Source organism: Nanorana parkeri, unplaced genomic scaffold, assembly GCF_000935625.1.
Source record: "Nanorana parkeri isolate BGI_ZX_2015 unplaced genomic scaffold, ASM93562v1 scaffold35, whole genome shotgun sequence".
In the NCBI taxonomy this organism is placed as follows: Eukaryota; Metazoa; Chordata; class Amphibia; order Anura; family Dicroglossidae; genus Nanorana; species Nanorana parkeri.
The window spans coordinates 1,224,765-1,243,793 of record NW_017306303.1 but is presented as its reverse complement, the minus strand read 5'-3'; the positions used below and the strand labels follow the sequence as shown (position 1 = coordinate 1,243,793).

General features: G+C 39.1%; 1 protein-coding gene across 1 annotated transcript; it reads left to right on the top strand.

Annotated features, from left to right (window-relative positions):
• The first annotated feature begins 976 nt into the window (after positions 1-976).
• On the top strand, positions 977-15,443 carry GLI1 (GLI family zinc finger 1). The gene is made up of 11 exons (XM_018569565.1): positions 977-1,082; positions 2,724-2,822; positions 3,521-3,716; positions 4,182-4,335; positions 4,760-4,867; positions 6,241-6,381; positions 6,515-6,664; positions 8,512-8,676; positions 9,628-9,888; positions 10,153-10,435; positions 13,009-15,443. Exons 1-11 carry the CDS (start codon positions 977-979, stop codon positions 15,441-15,443), a joined length of 4,098 nt encoding a protein of 1,365 aa, XP_018425067.1.
• The last annotated feature ends 3,586 nt before the right edge of the window (positions 15,444-19,029 follow it).

Below are 19,029 nucleotides of genomic sequence, written 5' to 3'. Positions count from 1 at the left end.
CGTGCGGATCCAGACCAGATCCAGAGCAGGTGAAAAAACTGCGGCAAGCCCTATTTTACCTGCTCTGGATCTGCTCTGGAACGCATCAAAAATGCAAAAACGCATCAAAAACGCATGCAAGTGCCTGAAAGCCCATGTTAAACTGACCAAAACCGGCCCGGAAAGCATCAAAAACGCATCAAAACGCGTCAAAAACGCGGCACAACCCACTGCACTGCGTGTGCAGAAACCTGACCGGATCTGCTCTGCATTTGGTGTGAACAAGGCCTCAGGGCTTGTTCACACCAAATGCAGAGCAGATCTGCATGAGTTTCTGCACATGCACGTGTTTTGCCACGTTTGTGACGTGTTCCGGGCCATTTTTCGTCTAATCGGCTTTCAGTGGAATCCAGGACGTTTGGAGGTGTTTTTGATGCATTTTGGTGCGTTCCAGAGCAGAAAAAAAAGGAATGCTGCCGTTTTTCTACATGCTCTGGAACTGAACGCTCTGGTGTGAACTAGAGCCCAAAATACCATTGGAATACATTGGACGCAGTTTTGATCCGTTCTGTAACTGCTCTGCTCTGCTCTGCATCTGCTCCGCGCTTGGTGTGAACTAGCCCTTATTTGCCCTATTCTCACAACAGCTGGTTAACTCACACAGAACAAATGTACACACAGATTCGATGGATGAGTACCAATGTAAATTTATATTAATAGATCCCCTTAATATTTGCCAAAAAGGTTTCTGTTTGTGTTCAGATTAATGCTACCCTTTGCAGAGAGAGTGATCTCAAAAGTAGACACCATAATCCAAATGCATTTTTTGTTTGTTTGTATAATTGGAAGATATATTGTGTTGCATATATGTTGCATGTTTCTTATGCAGTACAAAGATTTATATACAGTCTATGCCGAGAAATTAATTGTAAAATATTATCTTGCAGAGGTTCTAAGAAATATAAACAGATGTGCAAGTGACTAAGGATTATCCATAATGGCATCCCGCCAGTGCCCTCCTGCTATGTTCAACTCCATGAATCCTCCTATGAACAGCTATGTGGAGCATTGCTACCTGAGGTCCCCCAATGTGATGGCTGAAGGTCAGTGTACAGGATGATAGACAATTAAAGAGTAACTCTGCTTTGCAGCAAATGTATGCACTGTCTTTTTAATACAAAACATTTTATAATTTATTTGTATTAAATCAAGTAACCTCTTCAAATTGTTTTCATTTTCTGCTGTCAGAATATGATTAACCTTTCTCTGTACTGCACTTTGGCAACACACTGCAGTTTGTAGACAGCATTTATTTCCATGGCCTCCATGCACATCCCCGTGCTTCTGTACCAAGCTCACTTCCTGTCTTATAGTGAGATGTGAGGTGGCATCTTTTATGTAGATGGATGTTCATGTCTAACGTAGCCCTTTCATTTTAACTCAGCACTGCTCAAATGCATACGTTGTAATGCAAAACACAGTATTTGGCAAACAAAAAGGCTGTGTTTGATCTGCTTGGCCTAAGGCACCACAATTGGACTTGCAAAAAAGACCATAAAAACAGATATCCCATTGCATACCCGAACAGAAATCCACTGTAGTATATAGAAGGGTGCTGGAATGACTTGCAGTTGGCACTGCTCAGGTTCAAACGTAGAGGAGGTAGTCACCCACACACCAAGGTCCAATGCATCAATACATCCTTTTATTGACGGCAGATACACACGGCATCACAAGCATGAGCAACATTTTGGAACCTATCAAGGTCCCTTCATAAGGCAAATAACATAGTGACCAACAGATATCCCATTACACACCAGATCGGAATCCCACTGTACTTTGTAGAAGGGTGCTGGAATAACATGTGGTTGACGTTGCACAAATGTCTTTATTTGCCTCATTAAGGGACTTCGATAGGTTCTGAAACATTGCTCATACTTGTGATGCCATGTGTATGTGCCATCAATAAAAGTAAGTATTGATGCATTGGACCTTGGTATGCATGTCATTATCTCCTGTACAAAGAAACAAAAGAAATGCCTCTGAACATTTGATGTGCGTTTCAAAAGTATGTAAGCTTTGTAAATGTATTTACCTGACTTTTTTAACATAAATCAAGAATTTCACTTAAATATGTCCAAAGAAGATTCTCCATTGGCCTCAGCAAACATTTGTATTACATAGTGACAGTGTTATCATGGAAGGCTCATGTCCATCAAGTTCAGGAGGAAAACAAATTTCTTCCTAATATCCAGACCAATGCCTGAAAGAAATCTTGCTATGCCAACCTTAAGTAATGATCATTTTAGATATTATTCACTGCAAGAAAATGATCCTGTGCTTTTGTTGTCCGATTTGTCACAGAAACTTACATAGATCTAGCTGATTGCTTGCTTTAGGCAATTACTCCATCCTTGAGTAATTAGGGTTCAGATTATTGAGGTCATACAACGGTCACGTCCCCTGCCCTCTTCCCTGCATCAATGTTACATGGACAGTATGAAATCATTTAGTTAGTATACTTGGCATTGAGTCCCATCCAATGTCTGATATCTTTTCAATGTGTTTTTATATCAAGTTAACAGAAATGCAGCTTTTTTTGAGTTTCTTTTTCTCAGTCTGTAAGTTATACCTGCTAGACAAATTGAAATATATATTTCCTTTAATGCTATGCGCATGATTATTATCACTGTGCTATATTACCATCATAATAAAGTATTTATCCATTCATTTGATATGTGCAGGCATGAATGAGATGCCCTATTGCCATCAGAACAACCTCATGACTAGCCACCATAGCTTTGGACTGGCACAAACCAACGAGCACATGGCTGGTGCAGACGGTAATCATTTCAGATCTGACACAAAGAGTTAGAAACAGGCTCATAGCATAACATTGCAAAAGTTGTGCATATTTTAAATGTTGCAACCAATATAACATAATTTACAGTATATAACATAAGAACCTTCAACAAAGGGGCTCTCACTATGTAGGACACAAGCTAAAAGTTTACAGACACATGGTAAAATTAGACAATGAATATCTCATGTATAAAGGTGTATATAATATATTTTATCCCATTTATATAGCACCAAGGCGGGGTATTTTTCTGCATCGATTTTCAGAGTACATATAATCAGTCACTGACTCACTAAAAATACCACAATCTAATGTCCCTACCACAGCCTGTACACACACAATAGGGCCACCTGTATGTCTTTGGTTGGAGAGAAGCCACATCAAACCTATGCAGACACAGGAAGGACATACACACTCCATGTGTACAGTTCTCAGTGGGAATTAGGCCCAAGACCCTAAAACTACAAGGCAAGCGTACATACATACAAATGGCAATGATAGGGGGTTGTATATCCACTTTGTCTCTAAAATAGTGCTGCCAGAGCATGCACAAGGTTGACCATGAGAGGTTGCATCTAGGTAGATATAGCATGGCAATTCTAATTATATTTAATATAGTAATAAAGTAGTGTCAGTGACCTTATACCATTTAATGACTATTATCTGTTTTTCTCTATCTAGGGTCTCGTTTTTCTACTCCTCGAAGTTCAATGAAGCTAAGCAAGAAGAGAGCCATGTCTATATCCCCTCTATCAGATGCCAGTATCGATCTTCAGACCATGATACGAACATCTCCTAATTCCCTGGTAGCATTCATCAACTCCAGATGTTCCTCCGCCAATGGTTCCTATGGCCACTTATCAATCGGGACCATAAGGTATATATGGGAACACTTGCTGTAATAGTATGTGTCATCTTACTAAGAATGTGACATCACCTATTTATAATTACATAGTTTGTTTGAAGTAAAAAAAAACATAAGTCCAGTCAGAGCTGTATTTTAAAGAAGACATTTAATCAAAAGTTTGTATTGCGTATCCCACAGTAATAGAGCTGTAATACAGTTCTATAAGGTTGATATAATATAAATACAAATTATGAAATCCACAGAGATATAAAGAAACAGGGTAAGAATAGAAAACAATCTGCAGTTTATTGCACCCCTTAATGTGGCCAAGGCCTATTTAAATAAATATATACAGTATATCCTTATACAAACCAAAATCCTTCTTGACCTCTAACATACTATGATTGGGTATTACTACAGCAATTGTTTTGAAATTTTGAAATGACAACTTTGGTGATCAATTCACATTTTATTCTATGTTGCTTTTGCTTTCAGTCCCTCACTTGGGTATCAGAATTGCCTTAACCACCAGAGGCCTCAGGGCTCGTCTTATGGATCAAACAACCATATGTCTTACAACACACATGAGCACTTATCCAGCAGGGGAGTGGGTGCCCTTCAATCACTTACCTCTATCAAGCACTGCCAGGTGGGTTTTCTTTGTCTTACATGATAGATAATCTTCCAGGACAGAAATATCAGCACTGCCATTGCTGATTTAAGAACTTTAAAAACTTAAGAATTGTGCATATCATCTGTAATGCCTGTTCCAGGTAAATGGCTCTCAGTAATTGACAAAGTAGGGGAAAAAAGCTTAGGGGTGAGAGTCCTGGACCAGACACTTTCAAAGGCATGTCAACAGTGGCAGTTTCTATAGTTCTATGCTGACAGATTCCTATTAATGGCTTAAATGTCCACATAAAATTGATATTTCATTTCTCTTACAGCTTAACAAAAAATAGCATACTTTTTTTTTTTTTTAGGAAATATGAAATTTGTGTTTTTTAAAAAGCTAATTGCACCACCCACTGTGTCAGTTTATTTAATAACACTGGTCATTGTCATCCTCACAGATGAAATCTGAACCATTATCCAGCACAAGCTTAGATGCTATGAATACCAAGAGACTGGAAGATGGATCAGAGGGGGATATATCAAGTCCAGCTTCTGCTGGAACACAGGTATAATGGCACATTACTGAAGTAAACCAACTGCCATTAATTGCACCCCCAAAGCCCAACATACCCAAATATTAGGGATTAGTAAGCCTACTCATATGCCCCCCACGGTGTCTGCTGACACAACCCAGATTTCCTAACGATCAGCATTGATAAGCATCCCTAGGGATCCCATTACTATGTATTTCTTTACTATTCTGCATTTCAAAACACGCTGCAAAGCAATGGCTTTCAGAAAATAGGCTGTAGGGGTAGGTTTACCTCTGTTCCGCCTAAGCTATTCAAGGTTTTTTGGCATTTCAAGTTCATAACTACCTTAATATTAAGGTCAAAAGGTCTCCAGTAATTGTCCATAAAAATATATACCTAACAAAAAAAATGCACATTAGGTACACCATGACCTGCATTGTATATAATCAGACATTTGCTATTTTTATTTATGTTTCCTTATCGAAAGACTCTCTGTGGGACTAATAACATAAAGGTGTTTTCTTATACTATGTATTCATTAACTGGTACAGTGTAATGATAACTGTTGAAAAGATCAAAGATGGATATTTGAGAGGTGCACACCTCATTACAAAAAATGCAATTGAGGAGCAGGCAATCATTATAGCTTGGGAATGCACCTTTAGCTTGTTGCAATGATCATGAGTATAGCCCATGTAAAACCTGTATGCAAAGAATAGGAAAGGCATAGATCCCATATCCCTTCCACTGTATAAATGCTTATATTTTAAATAACAATACAACATGCAGGTAAGGGCAGGTTTCTTTAGGTCACCAACAATCATCTCACGTGTAGCCACATGCTTTCTTGAGTAGTGGGATACACCCCTAATACTTCCCTCATTTAAAAACCTTAAAGGTGTGTCATTCAATCTAAAACTTTCTAGTAGATTTCTGTGTGGTCCTTTCCTGGTAGAATCCATTCACCATAGCATTTCATAATATTTCTTAAAGCAAACTTGTTGCTTTCTACAGCTATGCCACCCCGCCACAACAGCACATACTCACCCTTTTTTTTACTTCCCCACCACTCTGTTCAGCCACATTTATGATTCATTTTTCCTAAATAATAATCATGATAGACGACACAGAGCCTACTAGAAATGGATTGTATATTCTCTGCCTAATTAGTGGCAGAACGTCAAACATCTGCTAGGTATCCCAAGACCTGGATGACTGAAAAACCAGTATAGATATTTTCTCTGTCTATATAGACAACAGCTCAGCTTCTAAATCCATCTCTCGGTGTAACTTGTCTTCACTCCTAGATACAGTACAGCAAGTTTATGAATTTCTGATCTATTCTAGCAACAAAATGTGTAGCTTATACTGGAAAGTTTATCATTTATCATTTCTCTTTGAAATAGGATCCATTGCTAGGGTTGCTGGATGGCCGAGATGACTTAGAGAAAGAAGATGGGAAACATGAACCAGAAACTGTGTATGAGACCAACTGTCACTGGGAAAACTGTACTAAAGAGTTTGACACTCAGGAACAGCTTGTGCATGTAAGATGTTTTATTGTAGTTCCACCATTTCCAAATGCTTATTTGGCTGCTATAGTCTACTGCACATATACCCCTCATACCAAGCTTGACAAGGCCAGAAAACGAATTCCAAATTTGCATTACTCTCTCGCAGCACATTAACAATGAACACATCCATGGGGAGAAGAAAGAGTTTGTGTGTCACTGGCAGGACTGCTCCCGGGAACTCAGACCATTCAAGGCCCAGTATATGCTTGTTGTCCACATGAGAAGACACACTGGAGAAAAGCCCCACAAGTGTACAGTGAGTTTTTCAGCCATCCATATTCAAAAAAGCCTGCAACTCATAGATTATCATCATTGGTTAATTTAATGTTAATTTAATACAAATTATAAAGCTTATTATTTACGTTTCTAACAAATAATTACACGTTCTACTTTATGAGCCAAAATTGTCTGTTTCCAGAGCTGAATATGTTTAAAGAAACACAGAAAAATATGTAGCATACCAGCGCGTAAGTATCACTACAGTAGTATATACTTATATGAGTACCAACATAACTAGTATACAATTTTTATCTTATTGAATATTAGCTTATGTTAAAAGCAAAAAAATCTTTTTACAAGTCAAATAGAATCAGTTATCTTATTTGTAGCCGACACCTCTTTTTCATTCTTCCATAATATCAACAATCCAAAAATACAAATGACATTGCATAAATCATTACAAACATATTGTGAGAAGAAGGATGGAGGTCTCAGGGATTCATCATGTTTCCCGATACGACTTGATCTGAAATGGACAAAATTGGGTAGATTACTTTCTGCTCTAAAAAATGTCGTTAGATTAACATTTCAACTAATTATATTTCTGTTTTACAATGTTCTCATGAATAATGCATGCATTGAACATCACATTATCTTCACCACAATGATGAACCAGAGTGTCACATAGCTGTCTCACAGGGAGTTGTAGGGGACAGTCTGAGGGCAGGCTCAGAGTACAAATTGCACCTGAGAGCAAAGAGAGACCTCAGTTTACTCAGACAGCTCCAGGCATGGCACCTTGGTAGGGGGTAATTAATACTGTAAGTATTGACAATGAAGTATGCCACACAAAAAAAGTTTGGAGACCATTGATTTGTTTCTTGGAGAAATGGGAACATTGGGAATATAATTGTTTTATCCTAGAACTACTGGAGCTTATACTGTCATCTATAATGTATTTGTACTTAAGCGCCCCACTATCTTCAGGGGCAGGTGCTAGTATTGGCAACATGTACCACATCTTATAATGTGTTGACTGAGAGGAATGGAGGAATTTCTTAAATATATTCAATTTACAGTTTACAATGACATACACTGGCATACAATGTTAAAGGATTCTATTCTTTGATATGGAGACCTACAAAAGAACAATACAATTGAAGTATTGAAGTACCTTTAACCCACAGCCAAAAACACTATCCTTCACACTACCAGTGCACATCCCAGTCAAATCATATGTAATAGATAACTTCTATGTAATAAAAGAATGTTAGAAGGAGAGGGAAATGAATAAATATACAATGCTGGTGCTATGTAACTTGTAAAAAGATAGTTTTGTTTCTAACACAGGCTTTTAAGCTACAAAATTATATACCTTTGGCTACATAAAAAGTCCAATTATTGGCAAAAAAATTTATATTATACATCAAAATTGCTGGCCTGAAAATTGTCAGCGAGTGTTATTGCTCAGGGTTCAGTTTAAGACATTACTTTTGGCTCTCTGTTCTATATCAGTCTTCCTCGACACTAGTACAACCAATACTTGGTCCAGCTTCTGTTTTTCTAACATTTACAATGACTGAAAGCACTGGAAATAATAATAATTATTATACAGCATTTATATAGCACCAACAGTTTGCGCAGAACTTTACAATATAGGGAGGACATTACAGTTACAATACAAATCAAGACAAGATGGTAAGGAGGGCCCTGCCCGTGAGAGCCTACAATCTAAAAATATCTGGAAATAGCTATTTTGGTAAATAAAGTGCATTAGAACTTTTCATAAATTGTATCGATCTTACTACTCAACAAAGTCAAATGACATCCTTAGTTTATGTATAACTTAATACATTTCATGTGTTCTATATTTTCCTTTTTTAGTTTGAGGGTTGTAACAAAGCATACTCACGTCTAGAAAACCTGAAGACCCACCTGCGCTCCCACACAGGAGAGAAGCCATATGTGTGCGAACATGAAGGCTGTAACAAGGCCTTCTCTAATGCTTCTGACCGGGCCAAGCACCAAAATCGCACTCATTCCAACGAGGTAGGAAGGTGTTTTTATTGGTAGTTGTGCAAATACTGGGTCAACACAGTAGCAGAAAAAATCTCATACAACGAACTAAGACCAAGGTATAAAAAAGTTGTAGTGTAATAAAGCCAGCCATCATTACCAAATAAAGTACAACACAATCTCATAACACCACACTAACTTGCAAGTGTTTCAGCAAAAATGTCCTCCACGGCGTTAAACAGCACCATAAAACAATAAGGTTCAGACTATTTATCAATCAAATGCTGCCACAAGTTCAAACACAGCTCTATTTGGCTAAAAGCCATACACCCCAGACTTTCACCACGCTGGGTAAGTATTAGACACTCTCATTAGTTTTTAGGTAACACATTTACTATTCATTCCTTTCAAGAGGACATTCTCTTTTACCTAATGTTCCTAGGTAAAACTTTGGAGCTCTGAATGGGAAAACCTCACTAGTCCCCACCAGAGAGCATATGCACCTCACAGGTCTCCCCTTCATGTGTTAACAACTTGTCGGTAAACAAGACAATAATAAGGCTGGCAATACATGGGAAGATCAAATCACCAGAAACTTCATATTGTCTCCTGTGGGCAGCCCAAGATCAAATCACCAGAAACTTCATATTGTCTCCTGTGGGCAGCCCAAGTAGCAGTAGATTTAGTCACAGTAAGCTACATATGAGCAGTTTAGGCACTCATTACCTAACGCATACATTGAGATGAAAAAACAGATTTATACACACACATATATTACCCTATCATATATCCTGACTGTTCAGTAACAAATATCAGAAATTAGCCATTCAAGAGATGATTATTAGGAGAAGAAGCCCTAATCAACTTTTTTTTTTCTCTTGCCAATTAGCGTATGTATTAGCACTTTAACAAATTTCAAATTTGGCATTGCATATTCATTTAACTGCAAACCATTCAGTTGAATAATGTTTCTATCTCATCCAGAAACCATATGTGTGCAAGATCCCAGGCTGCACCAAGAGGTATACAGACCCCAGCTCTCTAAGGAAACATGTAAAGACAGTGCATGGTCCTGAGGCACACATCACTAAGAAACACCGTGGGGATGGCCTACCTAGGAGTAATGGTACACATGAGGGTACCGGACCTCAAGGAATAAAGTGTGACATCCAGCAGGACTTAGAACCAAACTCTACCCAGGGACGGAAGGAAGAGGGAAGACTAACTGTGCCAGATATGGCTTTGGTGAGAACTGATTGAGATACACAAAAAAATGTTTTACTTTCTGCATTAAGAAATAATTAGCTAAAAGCAATTATAGAATAAAAAAATGAAGAAGAAACCAAACACAGCATGTAAGTGAAAATCATTGCTACCACTGCAGTTACAATGATATGTATTCATGATTAGATACTATAATCCTGTAAATGAAAATAAATAATGTGTGAAATCATAATGCCACTAAAGCGCCTCTATTGTTATCTTATTATTATTATTATTGCAATACAGAAATCTCAGGCCAGCCCTGGAGGACAGTCATCTTGCAGCAGTGAAAGGTCTCCATTGGGTAGCACGAACAACAATGACAGTGGTGTAGAAATGAATGCCAATGCTGGTGGCAGTTTTGAGGACTTGTCCACATTAGAGGATATTCCTTCAGTAGAGTCTATTGGAACTGCAGGAGCTTCTGCCCTCAGGAAGCTAGAAAACCTCAGAATTGACAAGCTAAATCAGATGAGAAAAGCACCACCCTCAGGAAAGTCTTTAAAACTACCCACCATCCACAATACAGGTGAGTCATATTAGGTGATTGACAAAGGACATTTTATTTTTGTATCTGCTCAGTTATATGGTGACGACACTTTTCTGCAATGCTTTACAGAGAACATAAGACTAATTGGGGGTGATTTACTAACCTAAACACACGCACGCACTAGGTGCGTGTGATTTTTACACAGCAAAACGTATTTATCAACCAAAAGCATATTTCCACTACTGCCATATATGGAAAAATCCTGCACATGATGCATATATAATGCTGCTTCACAGTTTAGACCAAAATGGTTAGCTTATGCATTTACATTCCTGCATTCATCAATGCAAGCAACACAACGTAGAGCTAAGTTACACAACATCACCTTGCAATTCATCCAGGGCTTTGCACAACACACCTGCTGGGTGTGTACACACTACAAAGGTGTCTAGATTCCACCAATAGATCATGCTGGAGGGAACACACTACAGAGGTGTATACTTGTTCGTGGCGTGTTTATAAGGTTAGTAAATCAACCCCATTATCTCAGTCCCTTTTCCACAATGAGCTCACTTAAAGCTGAACTTCAGAAAGATATAAAATAGTATATTTATAATAAATGTTGTTAATGTAGCCAATGAAGGTACCTGGATTTGTACTGATATTAGCCTCTTGTAATCCCCTGTAAAGTAGCACTCAGACAGGGAAAGGAAGGGCCAGCTCTTGGAGCTAATCAGGTTTGCTGCATGCACATGCGCTAACAAGGAACGTGCCAATAGGAAAAGACAGCAGAGTGACAGAGGGCCAAAGTTCTGCTGTTTCTTCTCTGTGCAGTCATGATGGGTCAGAGAAGTGACGTAGGCTCTTTCACTTAAATGCAGTGGAGAATTTCAGGTCACCACCATGGCTGCGCTGTTTGGTAGAGCTGTATAAATCTCAGGCCTAAATGGGCATATACACAAATCCTATGGCAGCAAAGCCGTCCCTTTCGCGCCTAAGGGGGCCAGTAAAAGAGGACCGAGCTGTCAGTGGGGCGGGAGGCGGAGGGTGGCCAAGCAGGAGGTGGCGGGTGGTGGCGGGCTGCCTAGCTGTCAGCAGGCCCAGCAGGAGGAGGTGGGAGGCGTCAGGCAGGGTGGCAGGGTGCGGGAGAGTGCTGTTAGTCACCCATGCTGCTGCCCCAATTTCCAGGAAATATGTAAATAACAATCATTTGTGCTTTTTTTTTTATTTGCTGTGAATTTTACAATAATCAAAAGTTCATTCATTTAGTTAAATCTTTACTAGATGAAGCAAAAACAATTACATTTTTGGGCTGCCTTTGTTAGCTAAGCTTCATATACAGTATAGTCCCATAAAGAGTGTATGAAGAAAATGCTTACAGATAGTATACAATGTTAATTGGGTAAACATAGTATGTAATCTACTATTTATTTAACCCGTAGAAGATTTTAAAAGTAATATGGCATTGTTGGAATGTAGGAGTTTTACAGATCTGAACTATACCTAAAATGTTAGCACTTTTTCCTAAATAGCAAGCATTTATAGGTACCCAAACATGCCTAAAGCATTAATTGAAGGGACATATTGTTTCTTTGTGCAACCAAAAGATTAAAGTGTATGTAAATTCTAACAATGTAATCTCTTACTTGCTCCCTTTTGGTGTGTTAAATGTACCATTGAAAATGTTTTGTTATATCTGGTCAATGAGTGCCTATTATAAGTGTCCTATGCACTCTGCAGTGTTATTTCAAACAATGGTACCAGGAAGCATGTTATAACCACCATCTTCCCAATGTTATGGAGTTGAGGAGGAGATGTTCTGTAATCCTAACACACTTCCTGTCCCAAGCTGACAATGCTACTCCTTCATAGATACAGTGCATTGAGTGACGGGTTGTCACCATAAGACAGGAAGTGTAATACTAGCAGGATCAAAAGGTAAAAATTAGGGATGCACAGATAGCAAGGTCTCCTACTTGGTACAAGAATTGATACTTTTCCAGCTCCAAGACTAGACTAGAGAAAAACTAAAAAATAAGGAGGCAGCTGTCATTTTTAAGGAGCATTGGCTATGGGGCTCCTGGGATTTACGCATCCCTGTTTTAATGTATGATTTGTTTTATACACATATTTTAGGGATGCACCAATACCATTTTTTCTAGACCAAGTACAAGATACTGATACTTGTCCAAGTACTTACAGATACCAATTACTGATGCATTTTTGTTTAGTGTCGTGTGACAGTTTTTCTAAAACACTACAGACTAATGATTTCAGCACAGTGGTGGGGCGCCAGGGCCCAGTCGCAGCTGCAACTGCTGCGACCCTGGTAGTTCTTGTGAAAATGCCAAGTATTGGCACTGGTATCTGTGCATCCCTAGAAAAAAATAAAGAAAATAAGCCTGAAAGGAAAAGAAAACAAAAGCAGCCACATCATTTAGGAACTGGTAAGCTGCAATACATTACATTTTTCCTTGGGTTTAGATGCACTTTAAAATTTTAAAAAAATGACTATTGTTGTTATATCAGTCGAAGAGAAACTTCTTTTCCACCTTTTGTTGGTTTAAATCTGAGTTGCAGTTTTTGATTTGCTTTTTTGTTTAAACCCACAGCTTCTCAGGGAGAAGTGCAAGGAATGTGCAGTCCACTTGGCATGCCCCACAGCAATCACCTAATGGAATTGTCTTCAAATGATCATTTAAATCCACTAAATGACAGACGCAACAGCACCACAAGCACAATGAGTTCAGCTTATACAGTCAGCCGTAGATCATCTGTTGTGTCACCATATCTATCCAACCAGCGACCAGGTGATGTTGGGAACATGGTGGATTCATATGACCAAATGACCTCAGATCCTTCAAGACATTCCAATACCACAGGGCTTCCAGGCCTAACTCCAGCACAGCAGTATAGACTAAAAGCAAAATATGCTGCAGCTACTGGTGGTCCACCACCTACACCTCTTCCCAACATGGAGAGATTGAATTCAAATAATCGGATAGCTTATCCTATTGGTGACTGTCGAGGGCCATCAATTGCTTCGGTTTTAGGTAGCAATACTCAAAGAAGGCATAGTAATAATGAATATCATACTTATGGCACAGGAATAATTCACCCAGCCCAAGCTCCAGGGGCTGGAATAAGGAGAGCCAGTGACCCTGCCAGACCTGGGGTTGATCCTCAGGCAATACCTAAAGTTCAACGTTTTAAGAGTATGTCCAACATGAATACAGCCATGATGGGAAGACAATTGATTGGTCAACAACAACATTATGGAGGCTCTGATGCAAATCTACAGAGACATATATTTTCACCCAGACCACCTAGCATCAGTGAGAATGTGTTTATGGAGGTAACCAGCACAGATGCACACACTCACAATAAGGAACACAATATGATGGTCCCTAATGAAATGCACCACTATATGAACTATCAAGGATCTCAAATGGGTACTCCTAGTAGCCAGATGAACCCAAGCCTTCAACTTCATGGGTTAGAGGTTCAACCTCAAAATGCTTACCCAAATTCTCAGAGAGTAATGGGTGGAATGCAAATAAATCCACACAATCATTCTGGCCATGACAGTGTTTTAGGACATTCTGGTTTCAATCAGTGCCAAATGACAGCTCAGAGTGAGTCCTACCAGAATCAAAGACAAATGACCAATAACTCAAATTTACCTGTTCAGTGGCATGAAGTAAGCTCTGCATCAATGGATATGGCTGCAGAACAAAGCCCAAACCTTCAGGTGATACAGTCAAATTTATCACCAGGAAGTCACTGCCATAGCCACTACTCCAATCCAGAATCAGCCAAGCGGGTTTCCCTTGCGAACAACAATTCTTGTCAGCAGAGTATGCATGTAAATAATCCAAGGTACAACCACTTAGGCCAGGTGCATATCAAACCAGAACAACAGTTTCATCAATCCATGTCATCTATGATGTCCTGCCAGAACATGAAGCATCAGGCAGCTCAACAACATGCTTTCAACCAGCCAAACACAATGGCAATGTCCCCTGGAAACACGATCTGTGATTACCAAGCCCAGCAAGACAACCAACAAAACACATGCTACAATGTTGGCCTTAACCCCAGTATGTTAAGCCCTCAGGGGCGTAGGTCACAAACTCCCATGATACAAGTGAAAGAGATGATGGTAAGAAATTATGTTCAATCCCAACAAGCACTAATGTGGGAGCAACAGCCTAAAAATATTCCCATGATGAATAACTCTGGGGAGGATGTTGATACTGGCCAGAATCAGCACAAAAATACACCTCATGCCCAATCATACATGAGCCCTAAATATATTAATTATCAGGGCAAACAGACACAGAGCAATTTATTGAGTCCAAATCCACAAGATGGCCAGTCAAGCCATACTAAAACAATGAGGAGTCCTGGAAATCAGTGTTACAGTCTAGATATGGTTCCTCATCCACCCAGTGGTCCAAAACCATTAAGCCGGCAGCACAGTATAGCAAGCCAGTCAACATACATGGGTAGTCCACCTCAACTTAGCCCATCTTACCATTCAGCTGAATCGAGTCCTAGAAGAATGGTTACTCTGCCCCCCATCCATTCTCAGTCAGACAATAATGACACCACTAACATGATGTATTACTCAGGGCAAGGTGAGATGCATCATGTAAAAACAGGAACCCAAAAGTTTGCGCCACCACTAAACCATCAAATCAGCTGTGATGGAAATCAACATGGACAGTACAATTCTAACATGAATTTTATGAAGACAGACTCCATTCCATACAGCAGCTCATGCCCAGCTTCCAACCCTTTGGACAGTTTGGACTTGGAGAACACTCAGCTTGATTTTACTGCCATCATAGATGACCCTGACCACACATCTCTAATGTCAGATAATATAACTCCAGCCGGCATATCAGGACCATCTCAACCTCCTTCACACTTGAGCACACAACGGAATCCATCATCCATGGTTCCAAACATGGCTGTGGCAGACCTGAACTCCATGCTGTCTTCTCTAGCAGGCGAAAATAAGTTCCTCAACAATATTTCTTGAGCAGATTAGAACTTCATTCATAGCGACATAAGTGACAGCTGCCCAGATCTAACTGATCGTATATGGTGCAGAGCTTGCTCATTATTACTCTATGTGTTCAAAACATGCTGGGTTATTTTTATATAGTGTGCTTACAAAAAATGCAAGATTTTAGTTTTGATAGCATTGAAAGTGCTCTTTTTCCAGTAAATCTCTATCATAATGCCTTGTCTTTTTGTCATGGACTTACTAAATATGACAAAATTTGCACATTTGCCTTATATCCTTATATTTGTAAGATGACTGTACAAGAAGTACAGAATAGAGGCATTTTTTATATATATTTCCGTTCTGTTACACAATGGCACGGGAAAGTGTTGTAGCTTAGTGACAGTATACAAAAGGCTGCCCTAGAACACCAAATAGTTACACGTTACATTTTTTATATATATTATGCACTTTAATTTTTAGCGCTGCACATTTACACACTTTATCAGTTACATGTATTGCTTACCTCTGTTATACATGAGGGTTTCTTTAATAAGGCAAATGTGCAAAATGCAGTAACCAATCAAAAACCATCTTTCATTTTGTGACTGTACTTACATATTAAAAAGTGAAAGATGACTGGTTGCTGTGTATTATTGTACTGCACACATTGTCACTGCTCTTTTCACTGCCTTATTTAATAAACTGTTATGTGTATATTAGGATATATGCTAGGGGATTATGTCTCAGGAATATTGATAACACCTACAAAAATGTACTAATGCTTTTAGGTCAGGTACACATAACGTAGTTAAGCAAACTTATCAACATTCCTAAGTCAAATTCAGAGAGTCAGAATACATTAGAGCAAGAACAAATGTAAATTGTCTGATACTGAAATGAACGTTTCATGTAAAGGACAGGACATGACAGAAACATTGGGGCTGCCACTGACTTTTTTTGTGATCATGCCATTTAAAAGGCCAGAAGCATTAAGCTACGTTTTAAATACTTTTTTTTTGTAATCTTGTTTTAATTTTTTTTTTACAATCCACATTATCAGGCTACAACTAAAAGGGAGATCTATCACAGCTCAGTTGTGCTACAAAATGTTGTTCCATCCGGTTAGCAATCTTTTGCTACTCCTAGTTAATAATCACTAACAATTTTAGAAGTACTAAAAATTTCCTGTATATCTTTCACAAAATTAGGTAACTGTAAGGTCCCATTTATGCCTTTCGGTAAAGTGCGCAATTTGTGGATTGGTGCACTACGGTGCCTTTAATTGTACCATTAACTGCTGTGCATTGTGTTGCACTAGAAAAAATACTGCAGGAGTGATTTTTGGTCTGTTGTGGCGTGTTGGGCATCGAATTCAAATAATTGGACTGCCTTTATGCAACACATTAACATGCGACTAGGAATGTTCAGATACTAGTTCAGATATCTGTGCCAATACTTGCCATTTTCATGAGAAATACCAGGGTCGTAGCGGTTGCAGCTGGGACCAGGCTCTGGAGCTCCACCTCTGTCCTGATATCATTAGTCTGTATTGTTTAAAAAAATATATATGTATATATAACAAATCATGCGTTAAAACATAGATGCACAAATCCCACGAGCCCCGTATGCTCCTTAAAAATGACAGTTGCCTCCTAACATTTGAGTTTTTCTCTAGTCTAGCCTTGGAGCTGCAAAAGTATCTATACTTGTACCACAGTACTTGGTATCTGAACATCCCTACATGTGACATAACATGCATTAACGTGTGTCAAATGCACCACAATAGACCACCCGTGTGTGAATGGGCCCTAAGAATGTGGTTAAATCTCTCAGTAACTATAGAATAAAATCACCTGTTTAGCTTAGCACTTATACCGAACCTCTGGCTTCAAAACTAAACAGAGTCAGAGAAAAGCCAGTACTCCTTATCCATACACTAGTGCTTCAGTGTGTTGAAACACAAGTGTCAGCCAGGCAGCTACCATTTTCAGGATCAAAGGTTAGCATTGGCAGCTTCCGTATTGCTTCAATGTTGCTTTCCATTAAACCTAGTGGCTGAACCAGTATGAGAAAGAAGCCTGTCAGTTTACAATGACACCATCTGTAGAACTTCAGCTGTGCTGCCTTATCAATATTGATGATAAAGTAATCACGATTTGAGGATCTCACCACTACCCAAACTGCTAATGTAATATTTAGGAGCTGAATCAATGATCTGCTATTTACTGGTTCCATTAAGCCAGGAGCAAACATTCAAAGACATTAGAAGCTCATCATCCATTGGTATTATTCTATATACTGCATTATAGCAGTTATTGTGGGCTATTACTACACATTGGTTCTAGTCTTATAACATTCTGTTCATCATTAACTCATTTATGCTCCAGAATGCTGTTTCGAATGACAAAGTGCCACCTGGATCTCCCTAGTGAATAAGCAGTTTGTATTGTTACAAAGATAGTACACAACAAACTTCTATAGGAATCTTTTATATTGTACAAAGCTTTAAGAGGAGACTCCCATTCTCTGGCTTTTGGACTGCTTACTTTTGGGGTGGCAATCATCTATAGGTAATCTAAAGAGGTTTAGCTTCACTACTCTGAAGCAAGAATGCAGTCTGGGTGTCAATGAGTGACCGCTTATATTTGAGACTTCCCAAGGCTGTGTTCCAGTCTGCCCTGGTTAAAACACAGGAACTGTCTTGGAACCGCAATCCTTAGTTTGTGTACCTCTGCTCTGTTGCACAGTACATTGCAGAGCAATTTGGAAATTCATCAATGACAAGTGGAATTCTGTTCACTTGCTTAGATGACACAAAAACATGTCTACATTCTTGGCAGGCTGAGAGAAAAGGCTGAGCGCAGCTGTTACCCAGACTCGTATCTCCATTTTCAACTTGGATTCCAACAAAAATAGTTATGTTTAAGGGGAACCTGTCACAAAAGAAATGCATATGCTGACACTCCTAGCAAGTACTAAGTTCTCTGGCTGTCATAAAGAAAATCTGACTCACTAACTAGTAAGTCATGACAGGTATGTCCACAGGATATCCAAAATGATCAGGTGAATGCTTGTCCTTTGCCATTGAATTGTTAGTGATTACTGCTACAGGACAACAGAGCAGCCAGAAAAATGTCAGCCTTTAACAAGAACTCTGGGGGAAAATGTTTAATTAAGTGCTCATTTTCATCAGAGAGCAAAAATAGCATTGTTATACTCACCTGATGCTCGCAGTTGGCTGGCTCCTAATCCAGTCCCTGAAGCTTCGCTCTCCCTACGTTCCAGCGATAGAATGTCCCTCAGCGTCCTCATGTCCAATACATTGTAAAGAATGTGATGACACAGGACCTTAGACCGCTGGAACGGAGGGGGAGAGATGCTTCAAAGACCGCTCTAACAGCCAGCCAGCTCCGAGGTTCAGGTTATAGATTTGTTATTTTCGCTCCTAAACAAAAATGCACACTTAAGGGTTAAGATAATTTTTCCCCTGAGTCCTTTTAGAAGATTAGCAGTAGAAGGATTTCTGTCATGATAGAATCCCTTAGAAGAAATACCAAAGCACATCAGTCATCGATGGAATACACTTTTTTCTTTCTATTACTGTATATTTCCCTTT

Coding starts and splice junctions, on each gene's coding strand:
- GLI1 (XM_018569565.1), top strand. CDS start 977: ATGGCATCCCGCCAGTGCCCTCCTGCTATGTTCAACTCCATGAATCCT. Junction 1,083..2,723: donor CCCCAATGTGATGGCTGAAG/GTCAGTGTACAG, acceptor TGATATGTGCAG/GCATGAATGAGATGCCCTAT. Junction 9,889..10,152: donor CTGTGCCAGATATGGCTTTG/GTGAGAACTGAT, acceptor ATTGCAATACAG/AAATCTCAGGCCAGCCCTGG.